The sequence below is a fragment of the Strix aluco genome, chromosome W, assembly GCF_031877795.1.
Source record: "Strix aluco isolate bStrAlu1 chromosome W, bStrAlu1.hap1, whole genome shotgun sequence".
Classification (NCBI taxonomy): Eukaryota; Metazoa; Chordata; class Aves; order Strigiformes; family Strigidae; genus Strix; species Strix aluco.
Genome location: NC_133970.1, coordinates 31331266 through 31349989, shown reverse-complemented (window position 1 = coordinate 31349989; position 18724 = coordinate 31331266). Strand labels below are relative to the sequence as shown.

At 44.7% G+C, this 18724-nt stretch overlaps 1 protein-coding gene across 3 annotated transcripts in view; it reads right to left on the bottom strand.

The window, feature by feature from the left end:
• Positions 1-18724, bottom strand: part of LOC141917753 (protein FAM219A-like) — a 193296-nt gene that overhangs the window by 56535 nt on the left and 118037 nt on the right. For all 3 annotated transcript variants that reach the window (XM_074811180.1, XM_074811181.1, XM_074811182.1), the window contains exon 2: positions 11585-11684. In XM_074811180.1, the coding sequence (XP_074667281.1) occupies positions 11585-11684 (100 nt within the window). The remainder of the gene's footprint in view (positions 1-11584; positions 11685-18724) is intronic.

The window sequence follows — 18724 nt, the reverse complement described above, 5'->3', positions numbered from 1 at the left end:
CTCTGCTGTCACCATGTAAAATCTTAGGGTGTTTGTACATGGAGGAGCACAGTGATGGACTGATGAGCAACAGATAGGGATTGGGCCCATTGCCTCAGGGCATGGCTTTACACTGCCACTATTCACGTCTCCACATGCTCTGGGTACCAAAGGGTTCCCTTGCTGATCAACAGCAAGCCTCTTAGCTTACGCAAAACCAACAAGAGAGTCTTGCAAAATTCAAGGACAATCCCTGTCAACATCTCACATGGAGAGGTGGGACTGATACAGGAAGAGGCAGAAAAGAAGCCCTGGTGGTCTCATCTGAGATCTCTCCCTGAAGGGTGAGTGCTATGGTTATTTGTCAGAGAATAGCTTTTTCTATCAAGACTTCCTTCACCTCTCCCTGAGCCATTTGCTTGGCTCAGGCCCTGCTATGGCCATTCAGTTGCTCTCATCTCCTTGTCACACAGAAAGCCAAAAGGCCAGGCTGGGGTGACTCAAGAGGCTTTTATGCCTACCCTAGCAATAGACCCATGATCCTTGTGAGCAGAATTTCCTTCCCAGCAGTAGCTGGACTGTGGCTGACCTGCTCTAAGAGTGATCTGTGTTGTGTCTTCTAGAGAAAAAAAAGCAACATCCTACAATGCAGCTGTCAGGAGGAAAGTGTTAGTACCCTATCAATTAATGAAATAGCTCTGCTCTGTTAGTGTTATGACAGCTTCCTGCCTCTTGAGGCAAGGAAAGTTTCTGGTTAGGCTGGTAGATTATATAAGTGAGCTACAGCAGCTTACACCAAAGGCAACTTTGTGATACTTCTCCTTATGGGACTGACTAGTATCAGCCACTGTGTTTTTTGGTATTAAGATAAATACCAGCATGAGATCTAAGCTGGGAGGGGATGTGGTGGTGCAATTCTTACCCCTCCCCGCCCCTCCTTGTTGGGCTGCTTGGTGCTAGGTGCGATTCCACCCACATCCCCTGAGCTATACACCAATCTGTGGAGATAAGGACTGATAACGAGCCTGGCTCCTGCCCCTCTCGATTGCTCGGAAACAGTTATAATGGCCCATCAACTCCTAAAGGCCTGGCACACCTGTGCCTGGGATGCGGTCAAATGGGAACAATAACAGAGTTGCACATTCATGAAGTTCTTGTGCAACTGCTGGAAGGCACCAGAAGGTATCTGACAAAAGTCAATTATCTTGGACCCTATAAATGGCGACCACAAGGGAGACCCTTTGAGCTCTCCTGGATCGCAGCGGGCCTGTGACCAGCATCTCCCCTGAGCTGGGACGCCTCTCAGGTACCAAACCCTTAAGGTGTCGTCTGCTGCCAGAGCTGACGGAAGGCCAGGGTGAAGTCAACCCGCTTGAGTCTCAATTATCGCCTGCTGAGGAATGCCAAGGCATTGTGAGTATTTACTCTAAACTTGAGAGGGAAATTTTCCTTTGAGCTAGCTTCTCTTTCACCTGTTGTCTCTGTTTATTGGTGTGTGGGTACGTACTTCATTCTACTGGATCCAGATACTTTCATTTCTCTGTGTGTGTTTGTACATTTTGTGTTCATTCTACTGGATCCAAATACTTTTGTCTGTGTGTGTGTGTTTGTACATTTTGTGTATGTGCATGTATATATGTATAAATTAAGGTACCGTTAAGTAAGCTAGTGTGAATCTTGTCATTTTAGAATCTGTGAATAAGTCACTTTCTTTCAGCATTTCTGAATTATTTTGTAATAATAATAATTTGCTGTTATTAATAAATCTAGATTTCTTACTAAATCATTACCGTGTCAATGACAGGGGAACAAAACAGTAGCTAGGAAAGAAGGAAAATGATCTGCTACATTTGCAATTCAGGTAATTTTTTTACAAGAAGCTTTGTGAAGAAAATCTAAACCAAAAACCATAAACACTTTCAAGCCTGCATCAATATGAACTAGGCTTCCTCTTGGTCATATGGCAGTAGATCTCATCTGCATGTAGTTCACTCAGTCTTAAGGTGGGATCCAGTTTGCTTAGCTTAGACACTCTTTTCACATACATTTAGGCATCCCACTGAACAGTCTTCCAAAAACAGTGCCTTATTCTCTATTTAGTCCAAGGAGTATCTCAGAGGGATGAAGGCTGCTATGAGTCTGTCTGTCTGCCTCCCATATGTTCACCTGCAGACAGGGATGCGGAAGATTTACTGCCAAGCTCCCAGTGTGGTGGATGTGCTGATGAAGATGCCACTGCCACAGTCCCTCATCACCACAGTAACCTGTTCTGCAAAAGTCCAACCAATTGCCACGCTGCCCATTCTGTTTTAATGCTGTCACATCATTGACTGCTAGGTAAGACAGACAGACAGACTGTCTGGATGGGGATTTCAGCACAGAGAAGGGAAATTAAAAATGCAAAATAGAAAAACAGATGGCATAAGCTTCATTAAAATAATATCTCATTTCCTGGGGATCCCATGGAGATCTGTTGCCTTCCAGTGGATACGGAGACCCTGAGATTTACATTTGGGGATTATTCTGTTTCTCCCTCTCTCCTTATCACAACTCTCTTCTGTTTTCAAAAGGTTTGCTCCATCTGTATATGTCTCCTAATAAGGATGTGCTGGAGACATCTCCTAAGTACTAATGGACACCCAGCTCCCCACACTGCTGTTGGGAGCCTCCTTATCAAGTGATTTGCAAGAAAGAAAGAAGCATGGCTGAGCCCTGCAGTTCCTGACAGAAAGAGAAAGTGGGAGTATTAGAAAAGTAAGAAACACATAATTAATATGGATATAATATCAATAAAGGTTTAAGATTTTGAACTACATGAACTGGGAGATGTTATTTCCACTTGGTGTGAGGTTCTCCTTTCTGTTGATGCAGCCCCAGCAGCAAGCTAAATGTTCTACTATTCCACTTAAAACCAGGTGTAACCTTTAGGAAGTCACTAGAAATATAAGGCACCTGGTTAGTTTTTCTTGTATTTAACTGACCCCCAAGCAAACATGATAGATACATGAAATGTATCTATTCAGAGGAAGAGAAACAACCAAGGAAAAAACCATTCAAAGCAGCAGAATAAATCTGTGTTCAGTGCACGCAGCACAGTACATTCTTTCTGTCACACTTCAATCACTGTGGACTCCGGAAGCAAAAGTTGTATTCGTGCTGGGTTGGTATTTAATTGAGCTCATTTGAACCAAGCTTACAGCAAGCACATATGACAGATTTATATATGAATCTTCACAGAGTAAAAAATGACATTTAGCAATCTTCCAGCAGAGCATTTGACATTTGAACAATTAATTCTGATTTAACAGTGAAAAATGCCACTATTCATATGGAAAACCTGCAACAGGATTAAACTCCCCAGTTGCTACAAACCCCAACAATGGCTCTGCCAGTCAATCTATTAAACATTTATGTATTACCTTAACTTTGCCTAGGCTTAAAGAGATTAAAAAACCAATCCAAATCCTGATGAGTTTAATGCAGAAGAGACAAAAGATCAAGTTAGAGGAATGGGGGCTAGAGCCAGGAGGTGCAAGCCACTAAACTGCTTCAAAATTGTAAAGGCTGGGCAGAGCGAGGTGTTTGAGCAGACTTCTCTCTGGAGACAAGGCAGGAAGATGCTCATCAGCCTTGTCATACAACTCCTCTTAAGCAGGTAGTTTTCACCCACTATTACATTCATAAGCATATTGTCAGCACTGACTATTCACTGGGAAGGAGCACTAGCTGGAAAGGAGGTCCTGGCAATGGTACATGTCTAGCTACTGGAAAAACTTTGCAGACTCTTCCAATACCTCCCTTTGCCTCTTTACTGGTGGATAGTAGCATTCAGTAGTGGCTAAGTGGAATAAAATTTTCCCTATGTGAAAAGTAGAAGTTCTGGCAGAAGTACTCATTCTGTTCTATATGATCCTTGGAAAAAAGCTGGTAAAATCTGTAGAAGTGTGACTGCAGCATATTTTCATGTATTAGTCCATTTTAATAATTAGTTACCTTGCAATCAACTATGTAACAGGATTCCTCTTCCTAAGTCACCTCCAGTTAGTAAATTCCAGTTTGCAGCAGACTGAGTTTCTCCTGTCATATTTTTTTCATTTCTATTATTCCAGTTTTCATGTTTTTTCTCTATGCAGTTTCTGAGTCTTTGTTGTACTGATGTCTCCCAAATATAGAATCATAGAATCATTTAGGTTGGAAAAGACCCTTAAGATCATCAAGTCCAACCGTTAACCTAACGCTACCAAGTCCACCAATAAAAAATGCCCCAAAGTGCCACGTCTACACGCCTTTTAAATGCCTCCAGGGATGGTGACTCAATCACTCCCCTGGGCAGCCTGTTCCAAAGCTTGATAACCCTTTTGGTGAAGAATTTTTTTCCTAATATCCAATCTGAACCTCCCCGGGTATAACTTGAGGCCATTTCCTCTTGTCCTATCACTTGGTATTTGTGAGAAGAGACTGACACCCACCTCGCTACAGCCTTCTTTTAGGTAGTTGGAGAGAGCAATAAGGTCTCCCCTGAGCCTCCTTTTCTCCAGGCTAAAGAACCCCAGTGCCCTCAGCTGCTCCTCATAAGACTTGTTCTCCAGACCCTTCACCAGCTTTGTTGCTCTTCTTTGGACACAATGCAGCACCTCGATGTCTTTCTTGTAGTGAGGGGCTCAAAACTGAACGCAGTATTTGAGGTGTGACCTCACCAGTGCCAAGTACAGGGGGACAATTGCTTCCCTAGTCCTGCTGGCCACACTATTTCTGATACAAGCCAGGATGCTATTGGCCTTCTTGGCCACCTGGGCACACTGCCAGCTCATATTTAGCCAGCTGTCAACCAACACCCCCAGGTCTTTTTCTGCCAGGCAGCTTTCCAGCCACTCTTCCTCAAGCCTGTAGCGTTGCATGGGGTGGTTATGACCCAAGTGCAGGACCTGGCACTTAGCCTTGTTGAATCTCCAGCAATTGGCCTCGGCCCATCACTCCAGCCTGTCCAGATCCCTCTGTAGAGCCTTTGTACCCTCCAGCAGATGAACACTCCTGCCCAACTTGGTGTCGTCTGCAAACTTGCTGAGGGTGCGCTCAATCCCCTCGTCCAGATCATTGATAAAGATATTAAACAGAACTGGCCCCAGTACTGAGCCCTGGAGTGTGAACACCACTTGTGACCAACTGGATTTAACTCCATTCACCACCACTCTTTGGGCCCAGCCATCCAGCCAGTTTTTTACTCAGCAAAGAGTATGCTCATCCAATCCACGAGCAGCCAGTTTCTCCAGGAGAATGCTGTGGGAAATGGTGTCAAGGGCTTTACTAAAGACCAGGTAGACAACATCCACAGCTTTTCCCTTGTCCACTAAGGTCACCTTGTCATAGAAGGAGATCAGGTTAGTCAAGCAGGACCCACCTTTCCTAAACCCATGTTGACTGGGCCTGATCACCTGGTTGTCCTGTACGTGGCGCTTGATGGCACTCAAGATGATCTGCTCCATAACCTTCCCTGGCACCGAGGTCAGACTGACAGGCCTGTAGTTCCCTGGATCCTCCTTCTGGCCCTTCTTGTAGATGGGCATCACACTTGCTGACCTCCAGTCAACTGGGACCTCCCTGCTTAGCCAGGACTGCTGAGAAATGATGGACAGTGGCTTGGTGAGCACTTCTGCCAGCTCCCTCAGTATCCTTGGGTGGATCCCATCTGGCCCCATAGACTTGTGTGTAAGTGGTGTAGCAGGTCTCTAACCATTTCCCCTTGGATTATGGGGTCTTCATTCTGCTCCCTGTCCCTGTCTTCCAGCTCAGCAGACTGGGTACCCTGAGAACACTGGCTTTACTATTAAAGACTGAGGCAAAGAAGGCATTAAGTATCTCAGCTTTTTCCACGTCTGTTGTCACTATATTTCCCCCCGCATCCAATAAAGGATGGAGATTCTCCTTAGCCCTCCTTTTGTAGCTAATGTATTTATAGAAACATTTTTTTTTATTATTGTCTTTTACAGCAGTAGACAAATTAAGTTCTAGTTGGGCTTTGGACCTTCTAATTTTCTCCCTGCATAACCTCACGACATCCTTGTAGCCCTCCTGAGTTGCCCGCCCCTTCTTCCAAAGGTCATAAACTCTCTTTTTCTTCCTGAGTTCCAGCCAAAGCTCTCTGTTCAGCCAGGCCGGTGGTCTTCCTTGCTGGTTCATCTTTCAGCACATAGGGATGTCCTGCTCCTGCTTCTTTAAGATTTCCTTCTTGAAGAATGTCCAGCCTTCCTGGACTCCTTTGCCCTTCAGGACTGCCTCCCAAGGAACTCTGTCAACCAGGCTCCTAAACAGGCCAAAGTGTGCCCTCTGGAAGTCCAAGGTAGCAGTTCTGCTAACCACCCTCCTTACTTCTCCAAGAATTGAAAAATCTTACTTCTATGAGAATCAAAAAGTCTATCATTTCATGATTGCTATGCCCAAGATGTCCTCCAACCATCACATCACCCACAAGCCCTTCTCTGTTCACAAACAACAGGTCCAGCGTGGTGCCTTCCCTAGTTGGCTCACTCACTGACGATAACTGTCAGGAAGTTATCATCTTCCACACCCTCCTGGAACCTCCTAGACTGTTTCCCCTCTGCTGCACTGTATTTCCAGCAGACATCTGGTAAGTTGAAGTCCCCCATAAGAACAAGGGCTAGAGATCTTGAGACTTCTCCCAGCTGCTTATAGAATATTTCATCCACTTCTTCATCCTGGTTGGGTGGTCTATAACAGACTCCTACCATGATATCTGCCTTGTTGGCCTTTCCCCTGATTCTTACTGATAAACACTCGACCCTTTCATCACCATCATCAAGCTCTAGGCAGTCAAAACACTCCCTAACATACAGGGCTACCCCTTGGCCTCTCCTTCCTTGCCTATCCCTTCTGAAGAGTTTATAGCCATCCATTGCAGCACTCCAATTGTGTGAATCATCCCGCCATGTTTCTGTGATTGCAACTATATCATGGTTTTCTAGCTGCACAATGGTTTCCAAGTCATCCTGTTTGTTGCCCATGCCGCGTGCGTTGGTGTAGATGCACTTTACTTGGGATATTGATCCCACCACCTTTTTGGGGGGAGAAGTCCTAATTCCTATGTGACTGGTCTCAGGAGCTTCCGTGGTTTCCAATGCGTCGACAACCATTGCATCTTTGCTGCCACGTGGATCTCCATCCCCTACCCCCACTGTGATGGCTAAGGTGCTGCACACATGAGTATAGAGACATTTCAAATGTGCTCCATTGTACTCAGCACATCGTGGAGCAGACTGAAGGACCTCGCTAGCACACCGTCCCTCAAACACTGGTATGCTGCCCCCTCCCTTATCTCTAAGCGAGCCTGGTTTTATCCCTTTCACCCTTCAAATCTAGCTTAAAGCTCTTTCAATGAGCCCTGCTAACTCCTGCACAACGATCCTTTTCTCCCTTTGAGACAGGTGTACCCCATCCGTTGCCAGTAGGCCTGGCATTGTGTAGACCAACCCATGATCAAAAAACCCCAAATTCTGCCGGTGACAGCAGTCATGGAGCCAGGCATTGAATGTTTGGGATGTTTACACGAAGTCTTGAAGATCTAGTCTAGAAATCTGCAAACCACTAGCGATTCCTCTGCTGCTCCAATGGAGTAAAAAGTCATACTGCTCGTTGTCTTCATCTGTTTCAGCAAAGCCAAACCCTTCAGTGGATATACTTTAGGTAGAATATCACAAAAGGCACTTCTCTCTGAAAATAATATCTTGTACCTCTTGCAAAAATTAGGGCAAAGTGTTTGTGAAAATAACTGAGATGATCCATGCTGCGCGTGTAAGAATTACTAGAGATTATCTGCTTATGGGAGAATGCTTCATTTGGATTATGTAGCTACATATAATTTAATTTAAATAATTTACATATAATAGAATTCTGCAGAAAAAAAGTTTCCTTGTGCTGCAGTAGGAAATGTCAGATACAGAACCTTAGTGTTAACAAAAGCTTGTATTTGCAACATTGAATTCTTAAAGATTAATCTCTGAATTTGGGGGGAAATCTTCTTCAGGTGGAGACCAACGTAGCAAAAAGAGTTTGTCCCATGAGGTTCACTGGTAGTGCACACATGAAATATGCATGTATTTCTGTATTGACTTTCAGAGGTGTCAAGTTTTCGGTGCTTGCTCCTTGGTTTGTGGCTATAGGCTGTGCTCAGTTGACAAATGGAGATGTTTGAATTAGGTGCACACACAACCTCTTTTCAGTGACTAAGACTCTGGTTGTTGATCAGTCTGGGTATGAAATGGAGAAAGTATGTGCATGTGTTGCTAGGACACCAGCTGTCTTTTCAACTTTGATCTGGAAACTAGTGGTCCACGATATAAATTGTAATAGTGCCAAAGTTTTCCCTTGCTTGTCCATATGATTAACCCTAGAAACAATATTTAGTACTATGTGCCTATATAGTGGTGCTAATTTGAGGAGTTGGTGGCTAATATCCTAGCAAAAGCCTGGCTGGAGAGACACAAGGTGCTTGTACTGGCATAAGAGGTGTGTGTTTGATGATGTTTTAGTTACTTTTCTCATCTGTAATGAGCAAGAAATTTTACTTTTTCTTAGTAAGCCACAGCAGTTTGGCAGTGGCTCTGATGCTGAATAACCATTGATAACTTTGCTAAAAAGTAGAAAAATTCAATGTTAGGTCTTCAGACTTCTCAACTTCTAAGTCCACATCTGGGTGTGAGTTTATTTTAGTGTTGCAGATGCACTTGATTTGCACAAGGTTCTGATAGCTCTGGCAAATCTTAATTGGTTTGAGGATCAAACCCTTCATTTTGGTTTCTGACTTGTCTTCTGTGGAAGTTTAGTCAGACTTTGCTTTGGTTAAACACTTAGTTTATAAAACTGAATTTTGTTATAGATCTACCTCAAATTACCTTTTCATTTAATTTGCATGAATTGAACTTGTTATCCCTGAATCCAAGCCTACTTCCTACAATCAGGTCTTCTATAACATCCTCATGACTTACCAAAGCCAATTCTAAAATAGCAGCATTTCCTGTCATGTTAGTGAATCTCCGGAGGATATTTTTATTGACTAGAAATGCAAGAATCTCAGACTTACCAATAATAATATCAATTGATCTCCAACCTGATTCCTGATGTTAAATTATCCAAAGCAACTATTGCAGTAGTAATTATCTCTAATAACATTACAGAACTTTCTTGTCAGTGAAAAAGGATCCTGGTGGCATATGGCATGCTGGCAGTGACAATCTTTTACTAAACTGTGAGTTGTGCTGTCATTAACACATACTACTGCTCCCTGCCTTTTCCTGAAAAGCAGCCACTGGTTTTAGAGTGCCCATGACTGCAACTGCAGGACAGATCTACTGTCCCAATGCTCATATCCTGTACCAGTAGCTCAAGGTCTTCCACTTTGCTGCATAATCTTGCTACATTTGCATATCCAACTTTGTCTTCTCTTCCCTAGTCACTCTTTCAGCAAGATCTTTTCTATTGAACCACTTTCTTTTCCTTTGCTGTCCGTGGATCTACTCTGTGACATTCCTTTCTACACTGCTGTGACCAAATTTGTCTGATTATTCAATTTACCATGTACTCAGGCAGAGCCTTGAGACTGCACAAGTGCTTCTCAGCCTTTTCCTGGTGTTTCTTTAAGGTTCTTCTTATAAATGAGGAACTACTGTTTACAGTAGTGCTGCAGGTCCTTAGGTAAAATGCATCTATCAAAGAACATCTCTTCATAATTATACACCAATCCCCAAACTTCCCCAAATCTTCTTCAAACCTTAGCTGTTTGCTGACCTTCCCTGTTACCCATTTGATAGGGGCCAGAGCTATTCCACTGAATATCTGGGCACCCGCTTCTTTCAGAGCCTTCCCCAGCATGGCATAGAATCATCGAATGGTTTGGGTTGGAAGGGATCTTTAAAGGTCATCTAGTCCAACCCCCCTGCAATGAGTAGGGACATCTTCAACTAGATCAGGTTGATCAGAGCCCCATCCAACCTGACCTTGAACGTTTCCAGGGATGGGGCATCTACAGCCTCTCTGGGAAACCTGTTCAAGTGTTTCACCACCCTCATTGTAAAAAAAATTCTTCCTTTGTGGGAGAGAGGCAAGTTGACATTGGCCTGTCAGCCCTGCGCAGCTGTGGGAGAAAGACAAGTTGACATCGGCCTGTCAGCTCTGCGCAGCCCCTGAGAAGCAGCAAGGCTTTGATGAGAAACAGGTCTTGGAAGAAAGATAAGAAACTGCCGAGTTGTGCCAAGGCGGCAGGGAAAAACAATGGACAGCTGCAACACTGAACTGTGAGAAGTTACCACTGCGTGAACAGTGCGTGAACAAGAAGTTGATTGGTCTGTACAGCGCGTGTTAGAGTGGTCTTATGCTGATAGGAGAAAAGGTAGATAGCTGTCTAATTACTGATTTGCTAATGATGAAGTAAGAGCTTTAATGAGAGCATAAGTATGTACTATTGGGAAAATAAATGGCCCCTGCCCTGCAGAAAGAAAAAAGAACACTCTGACTCTTTATTTTGGCTGCTACATTCCTTATATCTAGTCTGAATCTACCCTCTTTTAGTTTAAAATCATTACCTCTTGTCCTGTTGCTACAGGCCCTATTAAAAAGTCTCTCTCCATCTTTATTATAAGCCCCCTTTAAGTATTGAAAGGCCGCAATAAGGTCTCCCCAGAGCCTTCTCTTCTTCAGGCTGAACAACCCCAACTCTCTCAAGCCTTTCCTCATGGAAGAGGTGGTCCATCCCTCTGACCATTTTTGTGGCCCTTCTCTGGACCCGCTCCAACAGGTCAACCTCAATCATCTCCAGCAGCATCCTGTCAACGTCATTTGTTCTGATATGAAGGAAAAACCAGGGGACTGCTTCCTGCTCCTATGGGAAATTTTCCAGACTTAGATTCCCTTTTTTTTTTTAATCCATACTCTGAGCAAAATACACACTATTCCTTTGACCTGTCCCTTGTCAGGTTCTTGAGTCGGTATGGCACAATATTGGCTCAGGCTTTGGAGGCAGGACGGACATGTGTGGACTACTGTCCTCTTGTAAGCATTAGCCTTGTGAGGAAGAAGAGTATTGTGCTAATATGATGATTCTGCTTCCAGAACTTCAAAAATATTGCTCAGAAATAGCATGAATATTTCTATGTGAACCTTTACAAACCTACAATCCCTCCACCTCACAGTAGCACAGCTCTATCTTTTCCTGGTAGTCCAAGTCTCTGATCCTTTCCCTTCTGTTTGTAGTTATCCTGTCTTCTCTTCTTTTACAGTCCCTCTATATTATCTTCATTCTTCTTCTGTCCAAGCCTTGATCTTAACTTGATAAAAACCTGTAGGCTTAAAAAGCTATGCCTTCCTTTCAAGGCACAGATTCATCCTTCTACCGCAGCCCAAGATAAAGGGTCCTTGCATGTTTATAGGTCAGTTCCCTGAGCAGCAGAATCACACCGATAAACTGCTCTGTCAGTTGTCTGAGCTGAGTTGGCATGCTTAGCCACATGCATGGAGATCTGCATATGACCCCATGAGCACCTCACCATATTTCAGATGATGGATTCAGCCTTTTCACTCTCCATCAGCAAAGACTCACCTAATTTCACTTGAAGTGGGGACAGCTTATAGTTCATGGGTACAGTCTCTCCTTCTCTTGTATCACAATCTCTGTCCGAAATAGATGCAGCTGTTGGATCCTGTTAAGAAAGAAAATGAAACAAAACAGAATGGTTTAGCTAAAAGTTATGCAGTCTCTTCTCTAACTGTCTGTTAGGTGAGTCTATTTCCACCCACATTCAGAGGGAACAGAGAACATGCTGGTGTTCTGAATGGCTGAAACCTAGGGGCAAAACACAGAACTTTGGAAGCACGTTTAGTACGCTAAAAGTACATCTGGAAACACCAGATTTAACATCTGACTTATATGATGGATGATACTGGGAATATAATATGGAGAATGGGTCACCAGTTCAAATTCAGCCTGGGCTGGCAGTAGTCCGAAACCATTTTCATGTGATGACTCTTCAGGATGTTATATGAAACACATTTACAGTTTCAGCTGAGTTCCAAGTGGACCAGTCAACCTCATGATTGAAACTAAAAAGCTTGTGACCAGCTGTGTGAAAATCCAGCTCAGAAGAAATGAGGACTGAATGAGTAGGAGAATTCAATCTCCAGTCCCTCTTGGAAAGGAATGAAGCAGTCTGTACTTCCCCATCTGGACCTATTTTGTAGCTAACTGGAAAGATTTAATTTCAGTATCTGTCAGCACAGCACCTTTCACTGTCACTGAAATCCCCCTGAAAACCAAAGCTCCCCAAACATGGAGTCCGCCCCATCATGCCTACTTGCAGACAAGCTAATCCAGGTAGTGCTGTACTCTATGGTACAGTGCATCAAAGGATTCAGATAGACAAACTGCCAATTCAGGCAGCTCCAGCACTGATGAAAATATCTAAAGTCCTTTCATGTCAAACTTCAAACCTGTTGGAACTGTCTCTATTTAGCACCATAATAAAAATTAAAATTGGTTTTCAAACATGTTCACTTCTTCTCACCTAGAAGCTAGAAAATAAATTGAACATACATATATATATATATATATATATATATGATGTGTAAGGTGGTAAGTGGCAGGCCACCACCCAAGTCCAGGCTTCCCAGATGAGAACCTTTTCTCTGACAGTCTGGGAAAAGGCAGGATACAGCCATTTTTAAAGAGCATGACTCCAAGAGCTGGATGCTTCCTAGTGCTACCGAACACAACTACGTCCTTGGAGCCCCAGTCTGCTGACTGCAGGAAGGCATGGGAGTAGGCATGTTATGGTAAAGGACATGTGGTGCGATGGCCAGATACTGCCTCCTGTGCTATGCAGTCCAGCACTTGAACATGTGAGCTACCACATGGAAGGAACCCACAGACAGCAGTTCACATGGCAGGGAAAGGGCCTAGCCACCTGGACTAGGTCAGGTTCAAACTGTCAAAACTATACTTAAACTCTTTAAATCAAAACCAGTCGCTACTTTTCTTGGAAGCTGATGTGCTGACAGTAGCTTCTCCTTGTGGGTAACCTGCCAGTGACATTAGACATCCATTTGCATGAACAGTGGGAAGGGAGAAATGTTCTGAGGTGCCTTTGAGAATCTGGACCCTGGTCCTGGACCAGAGGACTCAGCTAGAGCAATCTCAAAGCTGGGCTCCAGACCAAACAAACAGAAAAGGCTTCCTAGACCACCAGAGAAGAGAAAGATGATTTTCAAAGAGCAATTAATTTCATCCTGTCTTAGACACTCATCTTAAAAGGAGACAAGACCATCCCTGGAGATGTGTCTCCCTTTCCCCCTACTGACTACAGAGGAGGCCTAGCAACTGCTGGAGACCGCACCCCTGTCCTTGACACTGGAGGTGGGAATGGTGAAAGACACACCAGCAGAGTCTATAACAATGCCAGTCCACACAAGGATTTCATCTCCAAGGACTGGAATGATGCTTTTCTGCCTCAGCAGCACTGCACCTCTACAGCAGACCCACAGGGGAACATGTTACTGCCGCACAACAGACTCATGACTAGTGCAGAGGGATCACAAAGCACCATCAGAGTCTGGGCAACCACCACTGCATGCATGGGCCTGGCCCACTCCCTCCAAAGAGTAAAATGGAACCAAAAAGAAACTGAGCTGGGCCAGAGACAGCATCCCCAGTGCCAGCATGCATCTATCCCTGGTCCAGGAGCATCAAGGCACTGTCATATTTCCCATCCATCACTTCATATACATTCTGCAGCAACACACAGGACTCAATCGTAACAAAGCCCAACTGCAAGAAGACAGCATTCCCACAGCAGCTTGGCTGGAGCTGTCTCTTTCCATGAACACACTTTGATTATGTGCATACTGAACAGGCACGTTTCTGTCTCTACAGCTCATCCACGCAGAAAAACATTTACTTGACTAATTAGCCTTTTGCTTGTGAATGCCTACGAGCACACTGAGATACACCATGGGCTTTCACTATTAGAACAGTTGGACAACTTGTCCAGAAGGATGCTGTGAGGGACAGTATCAAAAGCCTTATTAAAATCCAGAAAAACTACATCCACCTCCTTCCCTTCATCCAAGAGGTGGGTGACCTTATCATAGCATGATATCAAATTAGTTAAACAGGACTTTCCCTTTGTGATCCCATGTTGACTGTACCTGATGATTACACTGTCCTTTAAATGCCTTTCAAGAGTACTCAGGATAATCTCCATAATTTTTCCAGGAACTGAGGTTAGATTAACAGGTCTGTAGTTCCCCAGGTCTTCCCACATGCCCTTTTTGTAAATTGGGATAACATTGGCTAGCTTCCAGTCAGCAGGGACCTCCCCAGACTCCCATGACCTTTGGTAGATGATAGAGAGGGGTCCTGACATAACATCCGCTAGCTCCTTCAGTACTCTGGGATGAATCCCATCAGGCCCTATGAACTTCTGAACATTCAGCTGATATAGCTGGTCCCTGACAATTTTAGTGTCCGCAAATCATAGAATAGTTTGGTTTGGAAGAGATCTTAAAGATCACCTAGTTCCAACCCCCCTGCCATGGGCAGGGACACCTTCCACTAGACCAGGTTGCTCAAAGCCCCGTCCAACCTGGCCTTGAACCATTCCAGGGAGGGGGCAGCCACAGCTTCTCTGGGCAACCTGTTCCAGTGTCTCACCACCCTCACAGTAAAGAATTTCTTCCTTATATCTAATCTAAATCTACCCTCTTTCAGTTTAAAACCATTACCCCTCGTCCTATCACTACACTCCCTGATAAAGAGTCCCTCTGCATCTTTCCTGTAGCCCCCTTTAAGTACTGGGAGGCTGCTATAAGGTCTCCCTGGAGCCTTCTCTTCTCCAGGCTGAACAACCCCAACTCTCTCAGCCTGTCCTCATAAGGGAGGTGCTCCAGCTCCCCCGATCACCTCCGTGGCCTCCTCTGGACCCGCTCGAGCAGGTCCATGTCCTTCTTATGATGGGGGCCCCAGAGCTGGACACAGCACTGCAGGTGGGGTCTCACGAGAGCAAAGTAGAGGGGGAGAATTCCCTCCCTTGACCTGCTGGTCACACTTCTCTTGATGCAGCCCAGGATGCAGTTGGCTTTCTGGGCTGTGAGCGCACATTGCTGGCTCACAGTCAGTTTTCCATCTACTAATACCTGCAAGTCCTTCTTGGCAGGGCTGCTCTCAATCCACTCCTTGTCCGGCCTGTATTTGTTCTTGGGATTGCCCCGACCCATCTGCAGGACCTCGCACTTGGCCTTGTTGAACTTCATGAGGTTTGCATGGGCCCACCTCTCGAGCCTGTCAAGGTCCCTCTAAATGTCATCTCTTCCCTCTGGTATATCAACTGCACCATGCAGCTTGGTGTCATCAACGAATTTGCTGAGGGTGCACTCAATCCTACTGTCCATGTTGCCAACAAAGATGTTAAATAATACTGGTCCCAATACTGGCACTGTTCCTGCAGTCATGGTCCTCCAACTCAGGGGACCAGGCAGCCCAAGGTCTATCAGTATTATTAAAAACTGAGGCAAAAAACACATTGAATGCCTCTGCTTTTTTTTCATCCCTATTAGTCAGATGACCATCTTCAACAAGTGTAGGACCAATGTCTTCTTTAGACCTCCTCTTGCTATTAACATACTTAAAAAAGCCCTTGTTATCTGAAACAACACTGACCAGTGTCAGCTCTAATTGAGCTTTGGCCTTTCATGTCTTCTCCCTGCATATATGAACCACACCTCTGTAATCTTCATGCAAAGCCTGACCTCACTTCCAGAGATCATACCATTTTTTAACTCTTGAGCTCCACAAGGCGTTCACTGTTCGGCCAAGCTGGTCTTCTGCCCTGCTTGCTTGACTTAGGACACACTGGAATTGCCTGCTCCTGTGCTTCTAAAAGGTGTTTCTTAAACACTGACCAGCACTCACGGACTCTTAAGCCCTCAAAAGCAGATTCCCAGGGTACTCTGCTAACTAGCTCCCTGAATAGCTTAAAGTTTGCTCTCCTGAAGTCCAGGGTAGCAACTCTGCTAACCTTTTTATCTCATTACACTGAAAATTTTAAATTCAACAATTTCATGATCACTGTGACCAAGACAGCCACCTAACATCTCATCCCCCACGAGTCCTTCTCTATTCACAGACAAGTCTAGGAGGGCATCTTTCCTAGTTGACTCACTGAGTACCTGTGACAATAAGTTATCATCTCCCACATACTCCAGTAATTTCCCAGACTCACTTGTCATAGCAGTATGATATTCCCAGCTGATGTCTGGGAAGCTGAAATCTCCCATAAAGACAAAGGCTACCGATCCAGAAATTTCTCTTAATTGCCTATAGACTAACTCATCAGTGCTATCATCCTGGCTGGGTGATCGATAGTAGACACCCACTATGACATCTGCTTTGTTTTCCATCCCCCTAATCCTCACTCAAAGGCTCTCAACCACATCATCCCTAACTGTAAGGGCTGTACAGTCTAATCTATCCCTTACATATGGTACAATTCCTCCACCTCACCTGCCCTACCTATCCCTCCTGAACAGCCTGTAGCCCTCCATCCCAGCACTCCAATCATGGGACTCCTTACACCAAGTCTCACTAATACCAAAGACATCATAGCTCTGGGAACTGACCAATGCTTCCAGTTCATACTGTGTGCATTGGCATACAAGCATTTCAAATATGCTCCCGAGCCCTCCATGCTCCCACGAGCAGTGTAAATGTTCCCTCTAGCATTACCACCCTTCGGTGATGCCATGCCAACCCTTGGCTTACCTACTGCAATCCTATTGGTATCCCCTTCCCCCACTGATTCTAGTTTAAAGCTCTCTCAATCAGTCCCACCAGCTTATGCCCAAAGATGCTTTTTCCCCATCAGGACAGGTGGATCCCATCAGGCCCCAGCATACTTTGTCTCTTGAAGGTTCTTCCATGGTTTAAAAACCCAAAATTTTGGTGCAGGCACCAGTCCTGGAGCCATGTATTGATATCCTGGGCTCACCTGTTTCTTCTGAAATCTCCACTCATTACTGGGAGGATTGAGGAAAGCACTACCTGTGCTCCCAAATTTTTTAGCATTCTACCCAGGGCTCTGAAGTCTCTTTTGACTGACCTCAGACATTTTGTTGCAACATCATTTGTACCCATGTGAAAGAGCAGAAATGGATAGTAAATAGTCTGTGATTTCTCTCTGATCACTGGGAGGGGAACACAACACTCCCAATCAAAAGGCAACTGCTGAGATGTGACTGCAGGGGCTCTAAATGGCTCTGGGAATTTAATACATCTAAGGGTTTCTTTCATTCCTGAGGCCTCCTTATGTCTTCATTCCTAGGGAAAAAATACATTCAGTCAGGCCACCATGTGAACGTTTGGCTGAGGCCAGAGTTTAATCAAAGTTTTCTCCCCACATGCTCAGAGCTTAATTGGGTATGGGCAACCACGGCATTCGAACAGTGGGATGGTTCCTTATTAGTTTGTTTTTTTTCTATAGGCTCGACACAATGGACCCTGAAAACTCTGCCCTCCTGCTAGGTACAACCATGCCTTACAGTGTGTACAATATGCCATTTCTGAACATCAGAAATTAATTCCAGTGAACCTTCATGGAGAAAGAGTGCTGTGAATCCTCAGTATGCAGGGGTACAGAGAGAAGCTGAAACCACTTTAAATTGATATCAGGGGTTTAAGGAACATGGCATTGGGGTGGTTTGACCTTGGCTAAATGCCAGGTACCCACCAAGTCGCTCTATCACTTCCCCACCCCCCCCCGCTTTTTTTTTCAAACAGGGCAAAAAGGGGGAAAGAAAATAAGATAGGAAAAAAAAAAACAACCCTTGTGGGTAAAACAAAAGCAGTTTTAATATAAGCAAAGCGAAGCAAGGTTCGCATGCAGAAGTAAAAACAGATTTATTCTCTATTTCCCATGAACAGGCGATGTCGGGCCTTCTCAGGAAGCAGGGCTCCAATACATGTAGCGGTTGCCTCGGAGGACCAAGGGTGACTCCACCCACTTCCTCCTTTTTCCCAGCTTTATACTCGAGCAGACGTCATATGGTCTGGAATATCCCTTTGGTCAGTTCGGGTCAGCTGTCCTGGTTGTGTCCCCTCCCAAGATCTTGCCCACCCCATCCCACTGGGGAGGGGGGAAATGTCAGAAAGAGCCTTGGTGCTGTGTAAGCACTACTCAGCAGTAGCCACAATACCAGTGTGCTATCAACACCCTGCCAGCTCCCAACATAAAACACAGCACCATGAGGGCTGCTACAGGGGAAAACCAATTCCGGCTCAGCCAGACCCAGTACAATCTCCACCTCTTATTCCATACCATTTATGTCATGTTCAGGTGCCACATAATACTCATTTATCCATTCCATCATATTTAGTTTTCATCACTGACATTCTTTCCTGCCAACACCTACATCGTAATCTATGTACTTAGACCATCTTCATACCCAACATGCAGATTAATACACTCTCATTAACTACTATCCCCTGTCCTTTAATAGATAAATAGTATTTCTCCATTTTATAGGTTTTCTCCACTCCTCCAGATGTTCAATGACTTGGCCCCCATCAGTCAAGATGGATGCTCAGGACAGGAGCAGTATGTGTGACTGTTGGACTCCAGCACCGGCTAGGTTTGGGTCATCATTGTACACATCTGGTTCTTTGCGAAATTTACTCTTCGTCGTTCCTACTTCC